Source organism: Ruditapes philippinarum, unplaced genomic scaffold (assembly GCF_026571515.1).
Source record: "Ruditapes philippinarum isolate M1 unplaced genomic scaffold, ASM2657151v2 ctg272_1_1_1_1, whole genome shotgun sequence".
NCBI lineage: Eukaryota > Metazoa > Mollusca > Bivalvia > Venerida > Veneridae > Ruditapes > Ruditapes philippinarum.
Window position 1 is genome coordinate 36,148 of NW_026860885.1, and position 20,069 is coordinate 56,216.

General features: G+C 32.1%; 3 protein-coding genes across 3 annotated transcripts; all 3 read left to right on the plus strand.

The window, feature by feature from the left end:
* The first annotated feature begins 364 nt into the window (after positions 1–364).
* LOC132713746 (uncharacterized) lies at positions 365–2,347 on the plus strand. Its single transcript, XM_060696427.1, has 2 exons — positions 365–608; positions 2,136–2,347. Exons 1-2 carry the CDS (start codon positions 386–388, stop codon positions 2,345–2,347), a joined length of 435 nt encoding a protein of 144 aa, XP_060552410.1. The 5' UTR covers positions 365–385.
* A 519-nt stretch (positions 2,348–2,866) lies between these two features.
* Positions 2,867–7,081, plus strand: LOC132713751 (uncharacterized). Its single transcript, XM_060696431.1, has 5 exons — positions 2,867–3,041; positions 4,044–4,256; positions 4,754–4,978; positions 5,296–5,517; positions 6,906–7,081. The coding sequence occupies exons 1-5, from the start codon at positions 3,011–3,013 to the stop codon at positions 6,986–6,988; spliced, it is 774 nt and encodes a 257-aa protein (XP_060552414.1). The 5' UTR covers positions 2,867–3,010; the 3' UTR covers positions 6,989–7,081.
* An 890-nt stretch (positions 7,082–7,971) lies between these two features.
* LOC132713752 (sortilin-related receptor-like) lies at positions 7,972–19,834 on the plus strand. The gene is made up of 12 exons (XM_060696432.1): positions 7,972–8,101; positions 8,557–8,808; positions 9,114–9,278; positions 9,840–10,013; positions 10,401–10,505; positions 12,293–12,409; positions 12,808–12,987; positions 13,758–13,903; positions 16,477–16,601; positions 17,249–17,412; positions 18,037–18,180; positions 18,801–19,834. The coding sequence occupies exons 1-12, from the start codon at positions 8,002–8,004 to the stop codon at positions 18,923–18,925; spliced, it is 1,797 nt and encodes a 598-aa protein (XP_060552415.1). The 5' UTR covers positions 7,972–8,001; the 3' UTR covers positions 18,926–19,834.
* The last annotated feature ends 235 nt before the right edge of the window (positions 19,835–20,069 follow it).

Here is a 20,069-nt window from a genome sequence, read left to right on the forward strand (position 1 = left end):
TATTTTAATGCTATATTTGTAATCAGCCGTAGCGTTACTCTGATTTAAAGGTATACTATGCTCAAATTTGATATAAGAAAATACTTTTGATAATTGCTACACAGTCACTTTGTCATTAAAAAGTAAACATGTTGTGACTTCACACACAGAAGGTACTACCCACTACAGGCGGTTAAAATATGAATATATCATGTTGTATATAGTGTCATTAAAACAAACTGATAGGGTTTTTTTTAAAAGAAAGGACCTACTTTGCTTGATATGTAATACTGAGCGCACGCAGCTTCCCATTTATAGTTTGGGCTTGTTGTCATAACTATGCAAGGACATCTCATCTCTCGTTGAACAGGTATTATTCGACATCAACAACGGCAGCTCATCTGCAATGCTTCCTCTTGACCAAGAGTTCCGATCCGAAGATTCATCATCTATTGAAAATATAAGTGTTGAGGAATGTAACAACCTTTGTAGTTCAAAGAACAGTTGTCGTGTTGCAAGTATGAATGAAGAAAGATTTTGTTATCACTACATGGGTAGTGAACTTGGTATATGGAGAAGTGCTAAGATAACTTCTGGTAGTCAATGGTTTGCAAAACTACAAAACTATGGTATGTCAACATTCACCACTATAACTAATTGCAATAATTCAATAAATGTTCAATTGAATAGGTAACAAACAAACGAGAATAAATATTCTTTTGTTGCTGAAGCACAAAATTAAAGTTGTTGTTATAAAAATCTTATTGAACAATTTTTACGAAGAATTTAACTAATAATTTAATTTCCTGATTTGAGTACTCATTATAATAAAACAAATAAGAAAAATGCGTGGAAATTACAGATTGCGTTTGTTTAAAACGCACATTACTACAAAAAACCAAACGCAACACATTAATAATTTTAAAATGTTGAAACAACGAAATTATATCGAGTTTACACCATCATAGTTCAGTTATTTCGACTTTTCACCATCGTATTTGGATTTTTCATGTCGTACTTCCAACTTTTTACCATCGTGGTTGCGTTATTTTGACATTTGATTTTCACCATCGTATTTGTGTGTGTTTGTTGTTTCGGGTTACGTGTGAGTCGCGATCGCCCTAAGGCGCCATCGTAAAAATGCCTCTTATTTGAAAAAAAAAAATTGTTTACAAAGACAAAGAAGGGAAGTTTAACGAGCATAGAATTTTTTTATTTAAATTTGCATGATAATAGAGAATCATGATAAAAAAACGAATTGATGAAATAGTTTTTGTGGGTCACTATCCTTCTCTAGAGTTGTCTGTCCCTTTGCTCTTTTCAATTCAACGATCGATTACTCAAAACTATACAAAGCAACACATCATATGAATAATTTGAATTTGTGTTTGATAACATATTCTCTGTCATAGTGCAAAATTTGTTGAAATTCAAATTATTTGTGACAGAATTTATTCTAATGTTGCTTATGTGAAATGATAGAAACTTTTTTTTAAATTTATTCCCGTTTTTGTCTCTCTAAAATGCAGTATGGTCACTCACTGAAGCATAGCAAAACATATTTTAGAAATAAGTATTTTAATCTTTGCATAATGACTGAAAATAAGTAACATAAATAATTCGAAAGAAATAAAGTATCACTATGATTATTTTGAGCAATACACTCCTTGAAAAGATCTAAAAGAGTAAAGACTCATTTCAGGGGCAGATATCTCAAACAGTACATTTTTGTAGGTTGGTGATTTCCTATTTGGTCGTAATTTTTGTTTCACTGGTGACTTTTTAAATCATGCAAAGTTGCACAAATCTTTATGTTCTTCCTTTACTTGTTTAAAATATACTATAATTTCATTTTTTTTTTCTTTTCTTCTTCTTAAATAAAATGATCATGGCTATGGCAAACGCAAACTTAGCATGTATAAAGATGATTAAAATGGAAAAAAAAATTTAAGTTTGAAACCAGTTTGTTGATATAACAAACTACACTGCAATAACTGTTATACATAAAATCTATACGCCTTACTCGTTTCGTTTGACTTTTTGATGAACTGTATTTATGTGGTTTGTGTTTCCGAAATATTTATATATCTAGACAATTTATCTTTCATAATATATGTAATATAATCAAAGTTGTATAATATTTCCGTTTTAAACAGTATATATAACATCATTTCCGAGAGCTAAATACACGAATGAATCGTTTTTTGGAAACATTCAGTACATCAATACAGACAGCATAATAACGTCACCCAGTTACCCATTCGGGCCTATTTTGGACTATGATATACAATGGATTGTGAATTTCGAACCAGGACGGTTTGTCTCATTGGTGTTTACAAACCTATCATTATCTGAGGTATTGATGTAGTTTTCTTTACAGGGTGGCGTACCAATGTGACTTTTTCGGAAATGTGCACGCCGGAAATGTTTGCATATTACTTCAATTAAAAAAGGGTTTTTTAATTTTTTTTTACAAATTAATATATTTTCTTCAGGAGTACATAGACCCTTACATAGAAAGCTTATTCATTACTTATAAAATAATTTAATTGTTTTTTATCATTTGTAAACCCATTTAGTTTTATCAAAGATTTTTACCTAAGGGTAGTCGAATAATTAATTAAAACTTACCGCAGTGTACTTTACTAAAACGCCCCAGTGTGTGCATTCATTCTTTTCATTCATTGCCGAAAATTATATTTTTAAAGCATACTTCTGTTTATGTTTTTTTCAATTTGAACTGTATTGCAATTTGTTAGTAAACCCCTTGCTACGTTTGTTAAAAATTGAATATTTGGGAAACGAATAAACAAGGTGGGATTTCTTTTTGGTATCCGTTTCCGGTGTTAGATTCTTGTTTGTTGAATAATGCTGTATTTTCATGCAGTGTGCACTCATTGTTAGAACATCTGTAGAGGACGACAAAGGATTTACCATTGATGAACGCTTGAATAATGAAAGATTTGAAATACAAACATATAAAAGCCTGCTGTTTTTAACAACTTATCTCAAAACGCTACGGTCACCAACAATGAAATTTCGGGCAATTGTTACCGCTGAAGGTAGGTTTTTATAATATTCATTTTGAATTAAAGAATTTCTGCGTGTCGTTTAGAAAATCGTGGCTTTACTTTAATCCTAATGTTATGCTTTGAATTGATAGTTTAATTGGCAATCTATTTTCTATTGCTGTATAATTTATTTTGTCGAATTTGGCCCTTCAAGATTACCAGTTTCATAAAGACCGTGTCGTAAATAGATTATGCCATTTATATATGTTTTGTAATATTGGGTCAAGCCGTTGATTCCTTGAGCTCGAAACTTTAGTACTTTTTTGGGTTCCTGTACGTTTCTTCAAACGTATACATTAAATTATTTGATCTTTAATTCTTTTGAGCAGGTTAATTTCTTTGTACATCCGAAAGTTGTATTATTCCCTTAAGAGTGGTGCTTATGCCCTTACTTTCCATAAGAGTTATTATGATGCATTTTTCAAAAGACATGTCCATTTTCTACTTTCAATAATGATATTGCACGCTGTCCAACAAACATTTACTAGTAGTAGGTATTGAAATAATGTTAGTTTTCCCTTTTTCATCGTCTTTATTTTCATAGCAGTTTCTGTTATTCTATTATTTGCATTAGATGTTATGAGATTCTTATAGCAATTATAGAGAGAAAAACTGAATCCCTAAAGAAATTGCCCAAAACCAACAAAATTGAAAATGATGCGGAATAGGTTTGATTGAGCCTGTTCTTGGACGGTACTGGATAGTGCAAACTACCATCCACGACCCCTGAAACTTGATATAATATTTGCGGATCGTTAAAAATATTTGGCACTTTTATCTCTACCACCACCCCTTGCACTTTCCCAATTTTGATTTGGTTCTCTCACGTGGTTCTTTATTAGTTGTCCTAAGTTGCTTGGTTCTATATAAAATGAACACCGCTTTATGTAATGGATCTTGATAGTGATATTCTACGAGCGTTCCACGGAAAGCATTAACTTAGGCAACGCCAGATTCTTATCAAATTCCCAACATATATGTTTAACATTTTAGAAACTCCAGCTTGCTTGTCAATCGATTTAATTGGACATTCTGAAAGAAGGCAAGAACTTTGCAGTCAACCATCTATGGTCCTTACATCGTTGTCTATTTTGAACCTTAATCAAGATTTGAAAGAAGAGTTCACAATTCAAGCAGGAAAACATCAGAGCATATATATTAATTTCATGTATTTCTACATGCCATGTTATGACGAACTTTTCCACTGTAAGTAAATTCAAGTGTAGAGAAATTTTCAAAACTATCTATCCGTTATGATGAAAAATTCGAACTCGTATCATCAGTCTACTGGCTATGCAGGTATTATAGAAAAAAGTTCTATCACTGGCAGAAGCATTTTACCCTTAAACTAATGCTCGGCATAGATGGGATTTAAAGTTAACTCAAAAACTATTTTATTCGAAATACCCAAACGGTAGATCCTGGAAGGATATCGCCAGAACTATATAGGCGGTTGATTTAGTCATATAAACTACAATTGTATTTTAAATGGGGATTTATTTTGAAGTTGATAATAAATGAACTTTATGTTAAGATGGTTTGGCTTTTGGCTATACACTGTAGCTAGGCTAGTGTTATTCATATCAATTTGCATTCAAACGCTTGTACTTTTTCGTTTTTTCCATGAGCAGAGCTTATCATTCTTTTCCACATGTTCCACTCATGTTATGATTTTGATAAATCTGTTTATTGCCTTTAATTAGCCAGTTTCCAGTCAAAATTCACAATTGAAGATGTTGTTGGAAAGATCGAAATTTGTTCTGTACGGGAACCACCAGAGATTTACAAATCAAAAGGTTCAATGATCCATATTTATTCTTGGGTTGACCCATCCGAGAATGAAATAAGAGGATTTCGAATACAGTATAAATTTTCAGACCATTCTCTTCAAAGATATACGTCTGAGATAAAAGGAGTTGAATCATCCGGTATGTTCAACGATAAACATGTATTTAAGTATAAAGCGATATTTAAAACCCTATAAAACAAAATATTGTTAATCTGTAATTAAAAATTGTATATAAACGGACATTGAATAGGGAAGACTAAGAATTAAAAGATTATTAAAATGATAAACGCGCGCAAAATCTTACGTTTGTTTAAATAGTGAAATGTAAAGTTTGTTAATGTATATTTTCGTCCAATAACTATGGATATTTGTGAAGAATCGCAGAAGAAGTACTTATGAATAGAATAGCGGGTTAAAATTTCTAAACAAACTGTCAAACATATTTTTGAATTTAAGTTTGTTCGAGACTTTTCCGGAAATGCTACACTGTGTTATCTGAAGAGGTATCATGGAATATTGCAAACACTACATGTCGTAAGCGCAACGAGTATCTTGTGACTATATTATCAAAAAAGGAAATGAATTACGTCCAGTACTTACTTCGTAGTGCATTATACCAGCAAATGGAGACGTCAGAAGATGGAGCTGATAAACGAAATGTTCATACAGCACATATTGGTAACATGTCTTTGTTATTTCTTTCTTGGTTACCAAAACAACGTCTAAGTTTATATCTCTAGCTCTTGTGACACCCTCATTGTCCTTTCCGTTCATTATAGATGTGTCCTTGTGGGCGAGACATATATTTAAGGCGTGCCACTGTTAAAGTTAAGTCAAATCAGGTTAATAATTGCAATAAATATCCATTTTTATATATAATTATGTGTATATTTTATCATTTTTATTTCATATGTGTCCATTTTAAGTGCCCCAATTGACTTTATATGGTTTTCAAATGTCATGCTTTTAGGCTTAAGGACCTAAGTGAATTCCTTTGAAAGGTTGTCATGTCACTACATATATTTATTCAGACAACAACACTAATTCGGTATGAACATTCACATATATTCATATATTTTGAAAAGTAAGCTGCTTTCTTTTTTATTAAACTATATATCTTGTCATCACAATTCGCCAGATATAATACTTAACTCTGATTGATCAACGTTACCGACTAAATTCACACCTTGATAAATGAAATTCTTAGACTTACATGATTACTACAAAATAAACGTGCAACACAAAATTAACTAAAAAGCGAGTAAATCGTGTCTATGTTTATATACATTTATTTAACCGATGACGATAGAGATGATTAAGCACTAATAGATACTGTTTAGCTTTATTGTAATGTCTCAATTTTTTTTAGCATTTAACAGCTATAAAGTACTTATTATTTGTTGGAAATATAGAATTGTATTATTATTCTAAATATAATATATTTTTGTGCAGGCAAAAATGTTCAGTTTTACACTGTTCCCCTATTTAGTCAATCTTTTCATAAAATCAGACACCTTGTTCTTGAAATATATTTTGCATGTCTAATATATCACAAATTGTTAAATACACGAACTTATGTTTAAAAATGGTATCATTTGTAAATTGTCTGTTGTTTCATTATATGTAACCTAGACTAAAAAAGAAATATTGCATTGTATTGCAAATTAATTGATCATTACGACACCCTCGAAAAGAGGTAACAGTTGAAAATAGGTAATGTGAGGATACAGTCTTTGTAATATATTATCATGTAAGTCACTTATGTTAGTAATGCCTGTTTCAAAATGTTTTTGAACGTATATCCACATCTTTCAATAGAACAATTTATTAGAATATTATTTCAATTCATTAGTACAAAGGATAGGAGTAACAGAGATCAATGATTTTCGTTTGCATGGATTAGATAAGAGAAAACAAGAAACGAATACATTAGTTTCAAATTGCAAAAAAATAATTAAATATGACTCGAGATGCTACAAACAAAATATTGATCTCGTGTTCGGAGATAGAAATATCAACATATATATATTAGTGTTGCCTCTGTATAACTGTTTTGATTCCTTAAGGTTTGAAGCGTTTAAAGGACAAACAGAGAAGGACAGAATTTATCTGGATGAATAGCTTCAATGTTACATACAGTGCTTGGTAATGTATCATTGTCATAGTTAAAAGTATAGAATATCTAAAAATGTAGATGCTCAATACAACAAAATGTAATTACCGACAGTGAATGTTTCCGATTACTCGCTATCGAGCTAACTTGAAACGTGAATTTGTTTAAAAATATCTTTTGCCTCAGAATTACATTATCTTTTTATGCGTTAGAAATGCCAAACCTGTGTTAGATAATGTTTATATAATTTAGTAAGGAAACCTGTTAAAGAAAGTAGCGTTAAACATGCAATAATGTGACATAAAGATAGCAAAATGTAAACAAGGTAGCAAATTGACTCCCATACAAAACACTAATTCATCATAAGCCATTTTCGAACAGAAAATTTCCAAAAGAATGCAAAATTGTTCATCTATATGGAAAATATGTACTTTATGGACACTGTACCAGGATACAGAAATTAAACAGTTTTTGACAATTTAAATTATAGCATTTCCGAGGCATGATTGGCCTTTAAAGTAATATTTTGATATCAGTTAACTTCTCTAGAAATGAAACATTATATTACTTACTTAAAGGGGTAAATGATATAAATCTAGTTTAAGTTAGTAATTGATAAAATATCAGTATGAATACAGTTGCAAATAATAGTAACTTAATTGAAATAATAATGTTTGTAAATTTAGTTGTTATACATTCGTTAAACTACCAATGAAGCAGTTTTATATTTAGGAAGGGAACGGTCTATTTTATTAATGTGTCCATGATTTTTAAAACTATGCATACATTTTCAGATACAGTCAAGGAGAAAAGAACTTAATTAAACAGTGGTTGAAAGTGTTATTGTCTTCGTAAAAGCTTTTCACCAACTTGACACACTTTTGTTTATCACGAAATAGCAAAAACCCCACATATAACGTAAAACCATTCTTCACTTTGTGTGTTGTATATTTTGTGGTGCTGTTTATGCCTTTTGTTAAACATAATTAAAGATGTTACGGAATCTGTGAACAAAACGGGACAACCCTTTAAATTTGGATTGTACTCGCATGTCATTTGAGTACTTTAACACCGAGGAACTTTGGGAGACCGAAGATTGTTATAATAATGTCGATTTTTTTGTATGTGAGAAACCCTATCCAGTGGACGGTATAAACACAAAGCTTTTTTTTTTATTTATTTGTATTTATCAACATTTATTATAACACACAATTAAGTCGTAAGGAAAATACTGCAATAAGTTTCTCTGTCTGTCAGTCCGTCTGCCCTTCAAAGTTTGTTTGTCCGAAACATACGTTTTCTACATAACTTTTCAATTTTATATAACTGTTTGATACAAATATAAGCTTCGCTGTAACAAAACGATCTTTAATGTCCATGAAGAGACTCGATCAAACCGAGCCCGAATTATTGTCGGTTTTGCCGTTTTAGACGTTATTTAGGGCTAACTATAGTTTTTCTCTATTTACATTCAGTACTATCATGCAAAAAATAGTAATACTTGTATCATCCTTTAATATTATTACTTTTTTCTGAACACAAGGCACAGAAACAATTATATATCTTTGTACTGTTTACTGAATACTATATAAAATGCTTTCTAGCCGATATCAAGGAAGAAAAGTGTAAAAGTCTACCTAAAAAGGAAGACCACAATGCTTTACCATACTCCGGGAGATCTTGTCAAAATTGGCAAAACCTATCTAACAATGCTAAAAATGATTTTGACAAGATGTTTTCCTCCATACGTATCTCGTTAGAAAATTCCAATGTGTGCGAGAATTTTGGGCAGGGTATTTCATGGTGCTATGTTAATGATCCTGGCGAATTTATACGGGAACCATGCTTTTTGCATCGTAAGTTGTTAATTAAACATATGAAAAAAGAAATTGAGATTCAAGAAAAATATGTATTTGTTTTGACGAAATGTGCATTATCTTTAACAAGATGTCATTTCGTTTCAACGAATTATAATACTCGTATATATAGCAACAAAAAAATGTTTTAATGTAATGTTAGGAAATATGAAATTATATAACATTATTAAGTTATTTCAATTTTATCGACGACCATCTAAAATCCCTTAAATATTATTCAAAACGACTTCTGTGCATACAAGATAACTACATGTTTTTTCTGTTTTCCACGTACCTTTAAATAGAAAGCAAATTCGATTCAGACAATGACAAAAAACCTGTGTTTTGGAAGAGAATGCCTGAAGTAAATTGCTCTGACGGATCTTCAATACCTTTAATAAATTGGTGTGATAGAAATTTTGACTGTTTAGACTATTCGGATGAATTGTCATGCCAGAATAATATCAAAGGTTTGTACATATTTTGTTTTATGTAAAATAGTTATATTGTTCTTAACAGGGTGTTAATCAGTTTTTGAAGTGGCAATGTCTTTTTAAAGATTCGTATGCGGAAACCCTTAGTGATAAATAAGTTTCTACCGTTTACATCATGGTCAGATTCAATGATTTCATACATTCGTTTGTAATTTATTTAAGTGTGATCACAATTGTTTTAGCGATCGATATGATACTGATAAATCCTTGCTTTGACCTTTGATTTGAATAACAATAAATTTAACCACAAACATTAACATGTGCTTTCTTGTTAAAGTGACATTATGTCCAGCCAAGGGTAAGTAGTGAGTGAACAGGTGAATATCAAAATAAGTTTTCATTTTGCCATAATTATTTTAAAAATTTAATAATTTACTTCATATAAACAATGAATGATGAACCTATAAATAAAATTTCTGTAAATGTCTATTAGAATTTACCTATAATGCCAAGTTTATATAAAGAGTGGGACAGTCTTTCTATATTTTAGGCAGATTTATATTTTTTTTTTTAATTTGGAATCTACTTTGTACTTAGATCACAATCTCGTGAATACCATGACGAACTCTAATTTAACTCAACGTCTAAAAAACGGGACATACTTTACCTGTAAAAATAGCAGAGAGCAGATATCGCTTTTAGCAAATTGTGATGACGTCATCGATTGTCTTGATGCTTCCGACGAATCCGGTTGTTTGCATAGCAATATAGGTATTTTGTCTTGTTAACTGAAACTTGAAATCTACTACTCATTTTTTATATATATATTTTTTTTTTTTGAATTTCGAAAAGTTGTTCTCATTTAACATTTTCTAATGTGTTTAAATACAATGTACAAGTAAATATCTTCAATAAGCATATTTTTGCTGTGTTGGTTGTGTTGATAAGTATATTAAGTACATTTTGTATATCTGTATATTTGTTTAGGAAGTTATTTAAACATAATTAAATAATGATTTCGTTAATCATAAGAAAGCATGTAAGCATGTACATTTTGTTACTTTGTTTCACTGTGTCGTGATAACCGTGTCCTTATGAAAGACATACTTGGTTCATATTTAATGTATTTTAACATAAACTTGTACAATATGAGTATAGAATGTGATGAAAACGAATTCTCGTGTGATGGCGGACATTGTATACAATTAAGTCAAGTTTGTGACTTGATATCCGACTGCGCGGACGGAACAGATGAATTTTGTGGTAAGATAATAAATATAATAGATCCTCAATTCCCCTCATGTTGACCGATCTTTATTAGGTGTTCAGTATCATCCATGTTGACCGATCTTTTATAGATATTCTGTTTCTTCTATGTTGATCTATATTTAACAGATATTCAGTTTCCTTCATGTTGACCAATTTTTAATACATATTCACTTTCCTCTTTATTTTCAGATCTTTAATAGATATTCCGTTTCCACCATGTTTACCAATATTTAATAGATGTTAAGTTTCGACCGATTGACAAATCTTTAATAGATATGAAGTTTCCTCCATCTTTTCCTATATGTTGACCGATCTTTAATATATACCAAGTTTCGTCCGTGTTGACCAATCTTTAATATGTATTCAGTTTCATCCGTATTGACCGACTCTTAATAGATATTAAATTTCCTCCATTTTGACCGATCTTTAATAGATATTCAGTTTCCTCCATTGCGACCGATCTTTAATAGATATTCAGTTTCCCCCATGTTGACCAATCTTAAAAAGATATTCAGTTTCCTCTTTGTTGGCCGATCTTCTATAGATATTCAGTTTCGTCCATGATTAAAGATCTTCAATTTCTTCAATGTTGACCATTTTAATCGATATTCAGTTTCCTCCGTGTTGACAGATCTTTGATAGATATTAAGCTACACCCATCGTGTTGACAGAACTTACCTCCATTTTGACCGATCTTTAATAGGTAATTCAGTTTCGTCTTCGATCTTTAATTGATATTCCTCCATGTTGACCGATCTTAGTAAATAATCAGTTTCTTTCATGTTGACCGATCATTAATAGATGTTCATATTTCTTCATTTTGACGGATCCTTAATAGATGTTCAGTTTCCTTCGTGTGACCGATCTTCGTTGATATATCATTTTTTGCCTAATTTGATATTAGTAAACGTGTGACTAATCTACTCATGATAACAGATCTTTATAAGATATTCAGTTTCCTCTACGTTGACCGATCTTAAATAAATACTAAGTTTCGTCCGTGTTGACCGATCTTTAATGGATATCTAGATTGAATTTTTACATTGTGTTTACAGATCTTCGAAAGATATTCAGTTTCCACTTTGTTGACCGATCTTTAATTCCTCCGTGTTGACCGATGATGTATTTTCATTATTCGCCATGTTGACTGATCTTTAATACCTATTCAGTTTTCTCAGTTTTGACCGATCGATAATAGATAATCAATTTCCTCTGTGTTGACCGAGCTTTGATATTTCAATTTTTTACTATTAATCATCTATACTCTATAACGAAAGAAGGCCTTGGACGCCTCAAGCTGGCACTTGCTCAAACTCCTGTCGAGATTCCCTCAACTAGTGGGAAAGCCAACTAACACAATATAATCCAAAGTCTATGAAGGGATTTGGACCATTATTAGCGGTTTATATACTTTTAACGAATAGATAGTGAGGACAGGTTTTTATATTTAAAAAATAAACACGATTCACCTAGAGTGATTTGCCGACATTTTATTTTCATCAAACATAGTTACTGTGAGGGCAGTTAATTCACAGCGTTATTTCTACGTCACGAAACTATTCAAATTACGAAAAATGAATGTCAAAACATATATTTGATTATCAAGCTTAGGGATAAAAAATTATCTAGGGACGATAGAGTTTGTCAGACAAATAGTCAAGTTATTACCATATTTGGACTTTGACTTGATGTTCAATATACTAGGCAATTTTATTCGTCAAACTTCTCAGTTAAGCACATAATTCAAACCTAATGAAACCATTTACGATCGATCATTTTAGATTTCCAAGCGTGCAAAGTAAATGAGTTTACTTGTGAAAATAAGCAGTGTATTTCTGAAGAGAAGAGATGCAATGCTGTATCCGACTGTTTCGATTATAGTGATGAAATAAATTGTGGTTTGTATAATTAAGATATTGCATTATATAATAAATCAAGTTCAGAAATGAGAGACATGTCTAAGCACCTTCGCTTCTATGGTCTCAGGATAAGTCAACAAAATCGGGTTCTTTGCTAGATATATTTATTCAGTCTAATATAAAATATACATGTAAACATGGACATGAAAAAAGATAGGCATCATAAATATATTACAAACAATATCATTTTACATAAAATTAATATTAAACAAATCAATTTTAAATAAGAATTGACTTATTTAAATATGGTCATGTGCTGGAGATCTCGGCAAGCCTCGTTACTGCCCAATGGGCGGATCCCCTCGGCACGGATATTCTAATCCGAATTGCAACAAATGCTAGATATCATAATGTCGTTTTTATCTATACAAATCAAGACTCCTGTAAACACTCATTTCTCTGTGCTGATGATTACAAATGTATCCCTCTACGACTGACATGTGATCGCTACCCTGATTGTAAAGATGCGAGTGATGAACGACATTGTCATGTTAATCCCCCAACTTCAAATGTCTTCACTGGTAATGACTATCTATGGTCTTTGCACACTTTTACAGGTAAGCGACATTTTTATACAATATAGTTATAAAAGTGGATTTTTATCTGTATATTGAAACTTCATGATGCAAGTCTATTATTTGTTTTGTTGTTTGTTTGTTGTTTTTTTTTTTTTTTTTTTTTTTTTGTTTGTTTTATTTTTAATTGATTTTTTTTTTTTCGTATACTGTAACGCAACTGGGAGTTGACAAGACACAACGGATAGGGACCAAGTTAAGACCAATATCAAAATTTAAATTTCATTTTTGTCAATATTCCTTCTCTTTTAATTCAATAAATTTAACATTCAATACTTACTGGAAAGAAGACTGATCAAAAGACACATTTACTAAAAAAAAATGCTATGACCGTTAAAAATGTGTCAAGATATCTGAAGTTGGCCCTATCTTTGTTAATTATATTATTACACTTTATATTTATTTATATTGATTAATAATTGTTAATCGGCGGTATGTAACATTTTGTTCATAGACGAGATTATAGCATGTTATGATCAATGTGAAATTTACAAAGCAATGCAAAATAAACGGGATAACTTGATAGTGAAGCCTGAAACAGTCTTTGAGACATTTTAGTTAAAAGAAAGTATAGCAAAATGTTTCATCTTGTTCTTTTGTTGTTTTTCTTTTAAAGACTATTTTCATTGAGTGATGCTACATGTTTTGGGCGTGGTAATTCAGTGCGGTTTATTTAAACAGTATAACTTTTTAGAAGAATAAAAAACGACCCCTAGTTGAAAATATATGTCTAACATACAATGTTTTGTTAGGGTTGTGTTATTGGAACTGGGATTTCTGGGGGAATTCATCGAAAGAAAGCATATCTGGATGCACGTCTTTTGCAAAACACGAAGTGTTTAATCCGCAACGAGAAGTCATCATTGATTATAGCATTTATTATTCTTGTTTTACTCAGGTAAGGTCTGCTTTTAACATATAAATGTATGTGCATAATTTTATCACACGATGCATTGTTAAGGGAAATGTTTGAACAATTGCTAAAAAAAAAAATTTCTTTTTCTTGTTCTTTTTAACTTCTATTGATCTGAAAAAAACATGGCTATCTTTTCCAGAAAACGTATCTAGTCTTAATATTGAGCCTCATCTTTAAAAGCATTTATGAAAATTAGTTTTAAAAGTATTAAGGCCGTTCGTTGCATATAAGTAAGTAGTTTATGGTCTGCGGGCAATGATTGTCATCAAAATCAATACCTCAGTACATCCAAATAAATATGCCTAAATTAACGGTAATCCGTCCACCTCGTCACGTTGGAAATCCAAGTGGTGCACTTTAACGAGCACTTTATTCGCTATTTCTATTCAACGAGATATCCTTAATATTGAATGTTTTTTTTACTAACTAGTTTCACACATATCTGTCGGGGACCTTCGAGCAATGTATTGATGAGTTTCAAAATCCTTAAGCCGATAAATGTATATAATAAAAGTTTGAAAATTCATCCGAACTTTAAGAGATTTCCAAAATCAATGAATTACTAACAGTATAAAAATCTGGAAACAAAGTGATCCCTCGGAAGCATTAATCACAACAAAATTACAAGAGAATTGCAGACTCGGTTCTATTGAGTCTGTACATGAGGGATAATGAATAGGTGCAACATCCCTCACGCCCCTTAGCACCGACTTGAGCGGTACTCAATTCTCAACACTTAATAGTGCTGGCATCAATGATCCCGAAGGACCAGAAAAATATAACAACACTGAAGTGAAGTACGGGGCAACTTTTTACAGCTGCCACACAGCACTTGACACCTGCTGTTGTGAAGTATAAAAATCTGGAAACAAAGTGATCCCTCGGAAGCATTAATCACAACAAAATTACAAGAGAATTGCAGACTCGGTTTGATTGAGTCTGTACATGAGGGATAATGAATAGGTGCAACATCCCTCACGCCCCCTAGCACCGGCTTGAGCGGTACTCAATTCTCAACACTTAATAGTGCTGGCATCAATGATCCCGAAGGACCAGAAAAATATAACAACACTGAAGTGAAGTACGGGGCAACTTTTTACAGCTGCCACACAGCACTTGACACCTGCTGTTGTGAAGTATAAAAATCTGGAAACAGACTCGGTTTTATTGAGTCTGTACATGAGGGATAATGAATAGGTGCAACATCCCTCACGCCCCCTAGCACCGGCTTGAGCGGTACTCAATTCTCAACACTTAATAGTGCTGGCATCAATGATCCCGAAGGACCAGAAAAATATAACAACACTGAAGTGAAGTACGGGGCAACTTTTTACAGCTGCCACACAGCACTTGACACCTGCTGTTGTGAAGTATAAAAATCTGGAAACAAAGTGATCCCTCGGAAGCATTAATCACAACAAAATTACAAGAGAATTGCAGACTCGGTTTTATTGAGTCTGTACATGAGGGATAATGAATAAGTGCAACATCCCTCACGCCCCTTAGCACCGGCTTGAGCGGTACTCAATTCTCAACACTTAATAGTGCTGGCATCAATGATCCCAAAGGACCAGAAAAATATAACAACACTGAAGTGAAGTACGGGGCAACTTTTTTACAGCTGCCACACAGCACTTGACACCTGCTGTTGTGAAGTATAAAAATATGGAAACAAAGTGATCCCTCGGAAGCATTAATCACAACAAAATTACAAGAGAATTGCAGACTCGGTTTTATTGAGTCTGTACATGAGGGATAATGAATAGGTGCAACATCCCTCACGCCCCCTAGCACAGGCTTGAGCGGTACTCAATAAATTTAGGTCATACTGTAATACAGGCTCACCTGGCTCTGTTCTGATGGCTAGAGCTTATCATTTTAGGCTTAGCCAGCAGATAAAACATCATATCCAATAATTACATGTATATAGATTAAACCTATATGGGATACATGTCGATCTAATACTGGATTTATTGAACAAGTTGAATGACATTATATAATCTAAATATCAACAAGTTCAATGTAGTAATAAAGCTACACTCATATAGTGTAATATTATCAAATAGTGCGTTTTACTCTTTGCCTTATGAAGCAAATGACGCCTCGTCAAAATACAGGCATGGCTGTTAAATACAGAGTCCCAAAAACTGCACGGGTATGTGAACTGATCTAAATAATGAATCAAAAGTCAACCCAATAACAAAATTATCTCGTATTTATAAAAGTGTGTGCCTGTTATTATTTTGAAGTTGTATTGCGCCTAATACGTACATTAAATATAACAATATCAGACCATTATTTATATTTCCTCGATAAAGTGCGTGTTGCAGGAGAATAATTCTCGCTTCCCACTTCTTCGATATAAACTGTTCTCATAGGAAATAAAATAAATAAGCTATTTAGTTAACTATTGATGATTTATTTTTACCGTATATATCAAATGTAAAATTCAAATGACTTACTTTTTGTATAAATAAAATAAGAAAATCGTTGTCAAAATCATTATATATAATATATAGGTATGCAAGTGGATGAAGGTGTTAATTTTTGTTTAGGTACAGATAGAGTGTGGATCCCATTTTCATGATGCAGATCTTGATCTCTTCAATGATTTCGAATATGAGTTTTGTTACTGCATACTAGGTACAGTCAGATATAAAGTAGGGTCAATTGTGGGCAGGTATGTGTTAACTATATTTTATTTTACACGAAAACATTAAAAGACAACTAGCGTTTTAAGTTTTTTCATCAAATATAGATGCAATGTACGTTAATGATGAGAATGGATTTTTGAGCTTTTCAAGCATTATAAGTATGTTTCCAGTGTATTGTTAACATATATTTTGTAAAATTGTCAGTCAATTGTTAATAAATTATTAGAGTTTACGACATTTGGTAATGCTGTCATTTTCACTTTCAGAGTGGGTTTTTATTGTTATGATATTCCCTGTACAAAACAGTATCTTAAACTTGTCTTAAGCTCGCTCGTCTCTTGTAAATAGTTGGTGGCAAAAGAAGTAAACTGTATAATTTGAAATGTTATCGAAAAATAAATTTTGCTGTTTTCGCGAATAATAGATTTTTGCGAACGTAAATGTACATCTCCAACTTATATCATTTAGATATAGGTCTAAAATTAAACTGGAAGTGCCAATATGCTAGCACACCTCTTTATCATTAGAGAAATATTAAGTATGATTGTACTATGTATTAATGATCTTAAGACAATTTCTAATATACTGTAAACTAAAATAAAGTATAGAAAAATCATAAGCCGTATTGCATAAAAAAGAAGAATGTTTGATGTTAACACATTCAAATTTGCAGATATGATTTGGTTTCGGTAACAAGATGCGACGGAAGTCAAATGACAGAAATACATGTCGTTGAGGAAAGTATTTATCTTCAATCAGATTCGGGTAATGACGTGTATGTTCCCCCGCCAAGTGATTTATTGGACGATACAAATGCACCTGCTTATTGCACTTATGGTAAACTTCCTTTAGAGTTCTCAAATATAATATAGTGGTTTACACATAAGGTTTCCCTTTCTGTCGCACTTGCATGTTTGATGTTAGAAGGAAAATATACCTACATTTCAGTTCTTTTTTGAAACGATATTAATCAACCAATTTTTCGTTATTAGGCAATGTTCGTGTAAGTTTCATTTAAGATTTACGCTGCTAAAACTCTAGCTGTCTTTTGTAAAATGTTATATGCAGCGTGATTTTATATACAAAACATCGTCTTAATGTAGCATTTGAACTGTAGTCGTGTTGTGATAAATTTAGTTGCATGTATAATGCTAAGATAAGTATATGTCAAGGAGAGCGATGTTCAGAAAACGCAGTACCCAACAATGACGAGCCACACAGGATCATCGTTAAGACACCTTCCAGGTCAACAAACAAAAGGAAGGAGGGCACGTGAGCAAGACAAGGAAAGGGTGTTTTGTGATTAATATCATATTCTGTTACATACGGCGAAAGCAAAAAAATAACGATTTAAACCGCTTGTGAAGTTTTACAAGAGAGCTAGGTGTCTTCTATAATTGAGTAATTATAACAGTTTTGTTTATGAAAAGCCATGTATTCCATTGTTATATTTTATTAAAGGGTACAATATGACTGAATTTGGTGACTTCTTTCATTGTAAGAGAGATGGAAAAATCATACCAAAGTCGATGAGATGCATTTATGCTGTAGATAATAGCGGGTACATGACAGGATGTAGATCTGGAGACCATTTACAAAATTGTGGTAATAAAAATATTTATCTGATTATAAGTATGCTATCTGACATAGAAATGAAAACAATCTTAAACTTATTGAACAAACACTGTTCTTGCGCTTGATATTATCAGCAACATCTCAATAAATAATTAGACAATGAGCTTTCATAGAAGACAATAGCTGGACAATTATTCTTGAAATATTAAAAACAAGTACGTGTTATATAAAGCATAGTCATCGGGTTTATTTAATTTCTTAATTACAAATTATGTTTTCGATAGTTACATTATGATATTATATCAATAGTTTTAATAATGTCATGTTACAAAGATAATAATATTATAATCACAATACTATATTTCAGTTATTTAACCCTCCCTCAAACAAAATGGTATGTTGTATCATGTTCATGCACTGAGGCTTTCCAAATGGCTAATGAAATGCAGGTTGTGCTACGTTTTTGGTTGTCTGCTTCAGTCTGCATTCTGGGGGAGCCACTAAGGTTTTCATCCACAGTTAGGCTAAACAGTCGCTATATGACATCAATATGTCACTACTCTGTGACCGTAAATGCATCAAAGTGAACTATCAAAATGTATTGTTTAAAATTAATTTCTCAAGATTCTAATATAGTATTTGAATTTCAGAAAAAATCAATTGTCCTGAAAATACAGTCAAATGTCCTGGAAGTTATTGTATTGAGCAAAGATTTCTTTGCGATGGACATACTGAATGTCCTGGAGGAGAAGACGAACAAAATTGCAGTATTTGATTTAAAGCTCTTTTTTCTTTTGTCATTTCTTATTTTGTTTCGTTTGTTTTGTCACAGGTTTTACAGCATTTCTGTCAGAAATTAGCATTTATTAAAAAGTCTGTATAGGAAGTTTATACGAGAAGTATTCATAGTTTTACGTCAGATACCGTATTATACCCGCTTTTGAAAAACGGGTCGTATTATAGTTTCTCCGTGGCGGGCGGGGGGCAGCTTGGTGAGCGGCTTACAATTTTTGTCCGGAGCATATATCTTATACACATATATGAATTTTAATGAAACTTCATAGAATTTGTTACAACTATGAAACGCTTTGTCGCTGGTCACTAGGTTTAAGGTCAAGGTCACACTTAAAGGTCACTGAAAAACGCTTGTCCAGAGCAAAACTTCTACGTGCATAGAGGGATTTCTTTATAACTATTTTGGTCCCTGCAGCCAAGGTCAATGTCAATGTCACACAGGGTCAAAGTTCAGACAGAAATATAAAAATGTGTATTCGGACCATTTAGTCATCATTTATTGAGGGATTATTGAAACACAAATGGTCATTTTCATGACTTTGTAGAACTAAGCATTGCGAAAAGCACATAATCCAGGTCCCTGCTACCAAATTCAAGGTCACATAGAGTGGTCAAAGTTTGTGTACGGGGACTATTTAGTCATCATTTTTTGATGGATTGTATCACACATTATAACTATCATGACTACAAATGTGACAATTGTCAATTAGGGTTAATATTTGCAAGGTCAATGTCACTAGAGATGATAAAATATCCAGATATTGTCCGGACATTGCCCAGAGCATATCTCCTATATGCATATCTATCATTCCCACATCTCTGACAAAAGCTTTTGTGACGGGTGAATTTTGAGATAATGTTGCCCTTCTTTTAATAATGTAAGACAAATGCGGAGAACAGGTGGTTTTACACCTATTACCCGTTGCTACAGTATGATAATAAAAGGACATTCATAATATTGAAAATGATAAAACAATTACTTACAAATCCTGTCTAATGTTTTTCATAACATTAACTTGACTGCCTTGACTGAATAAGCTAAAAATAAATGATTGCACCAATGACGTTTTTGTCTTAAATGACTGTAACTGCCTTTAGATATAACAGTAAAGTTTACACTGTGA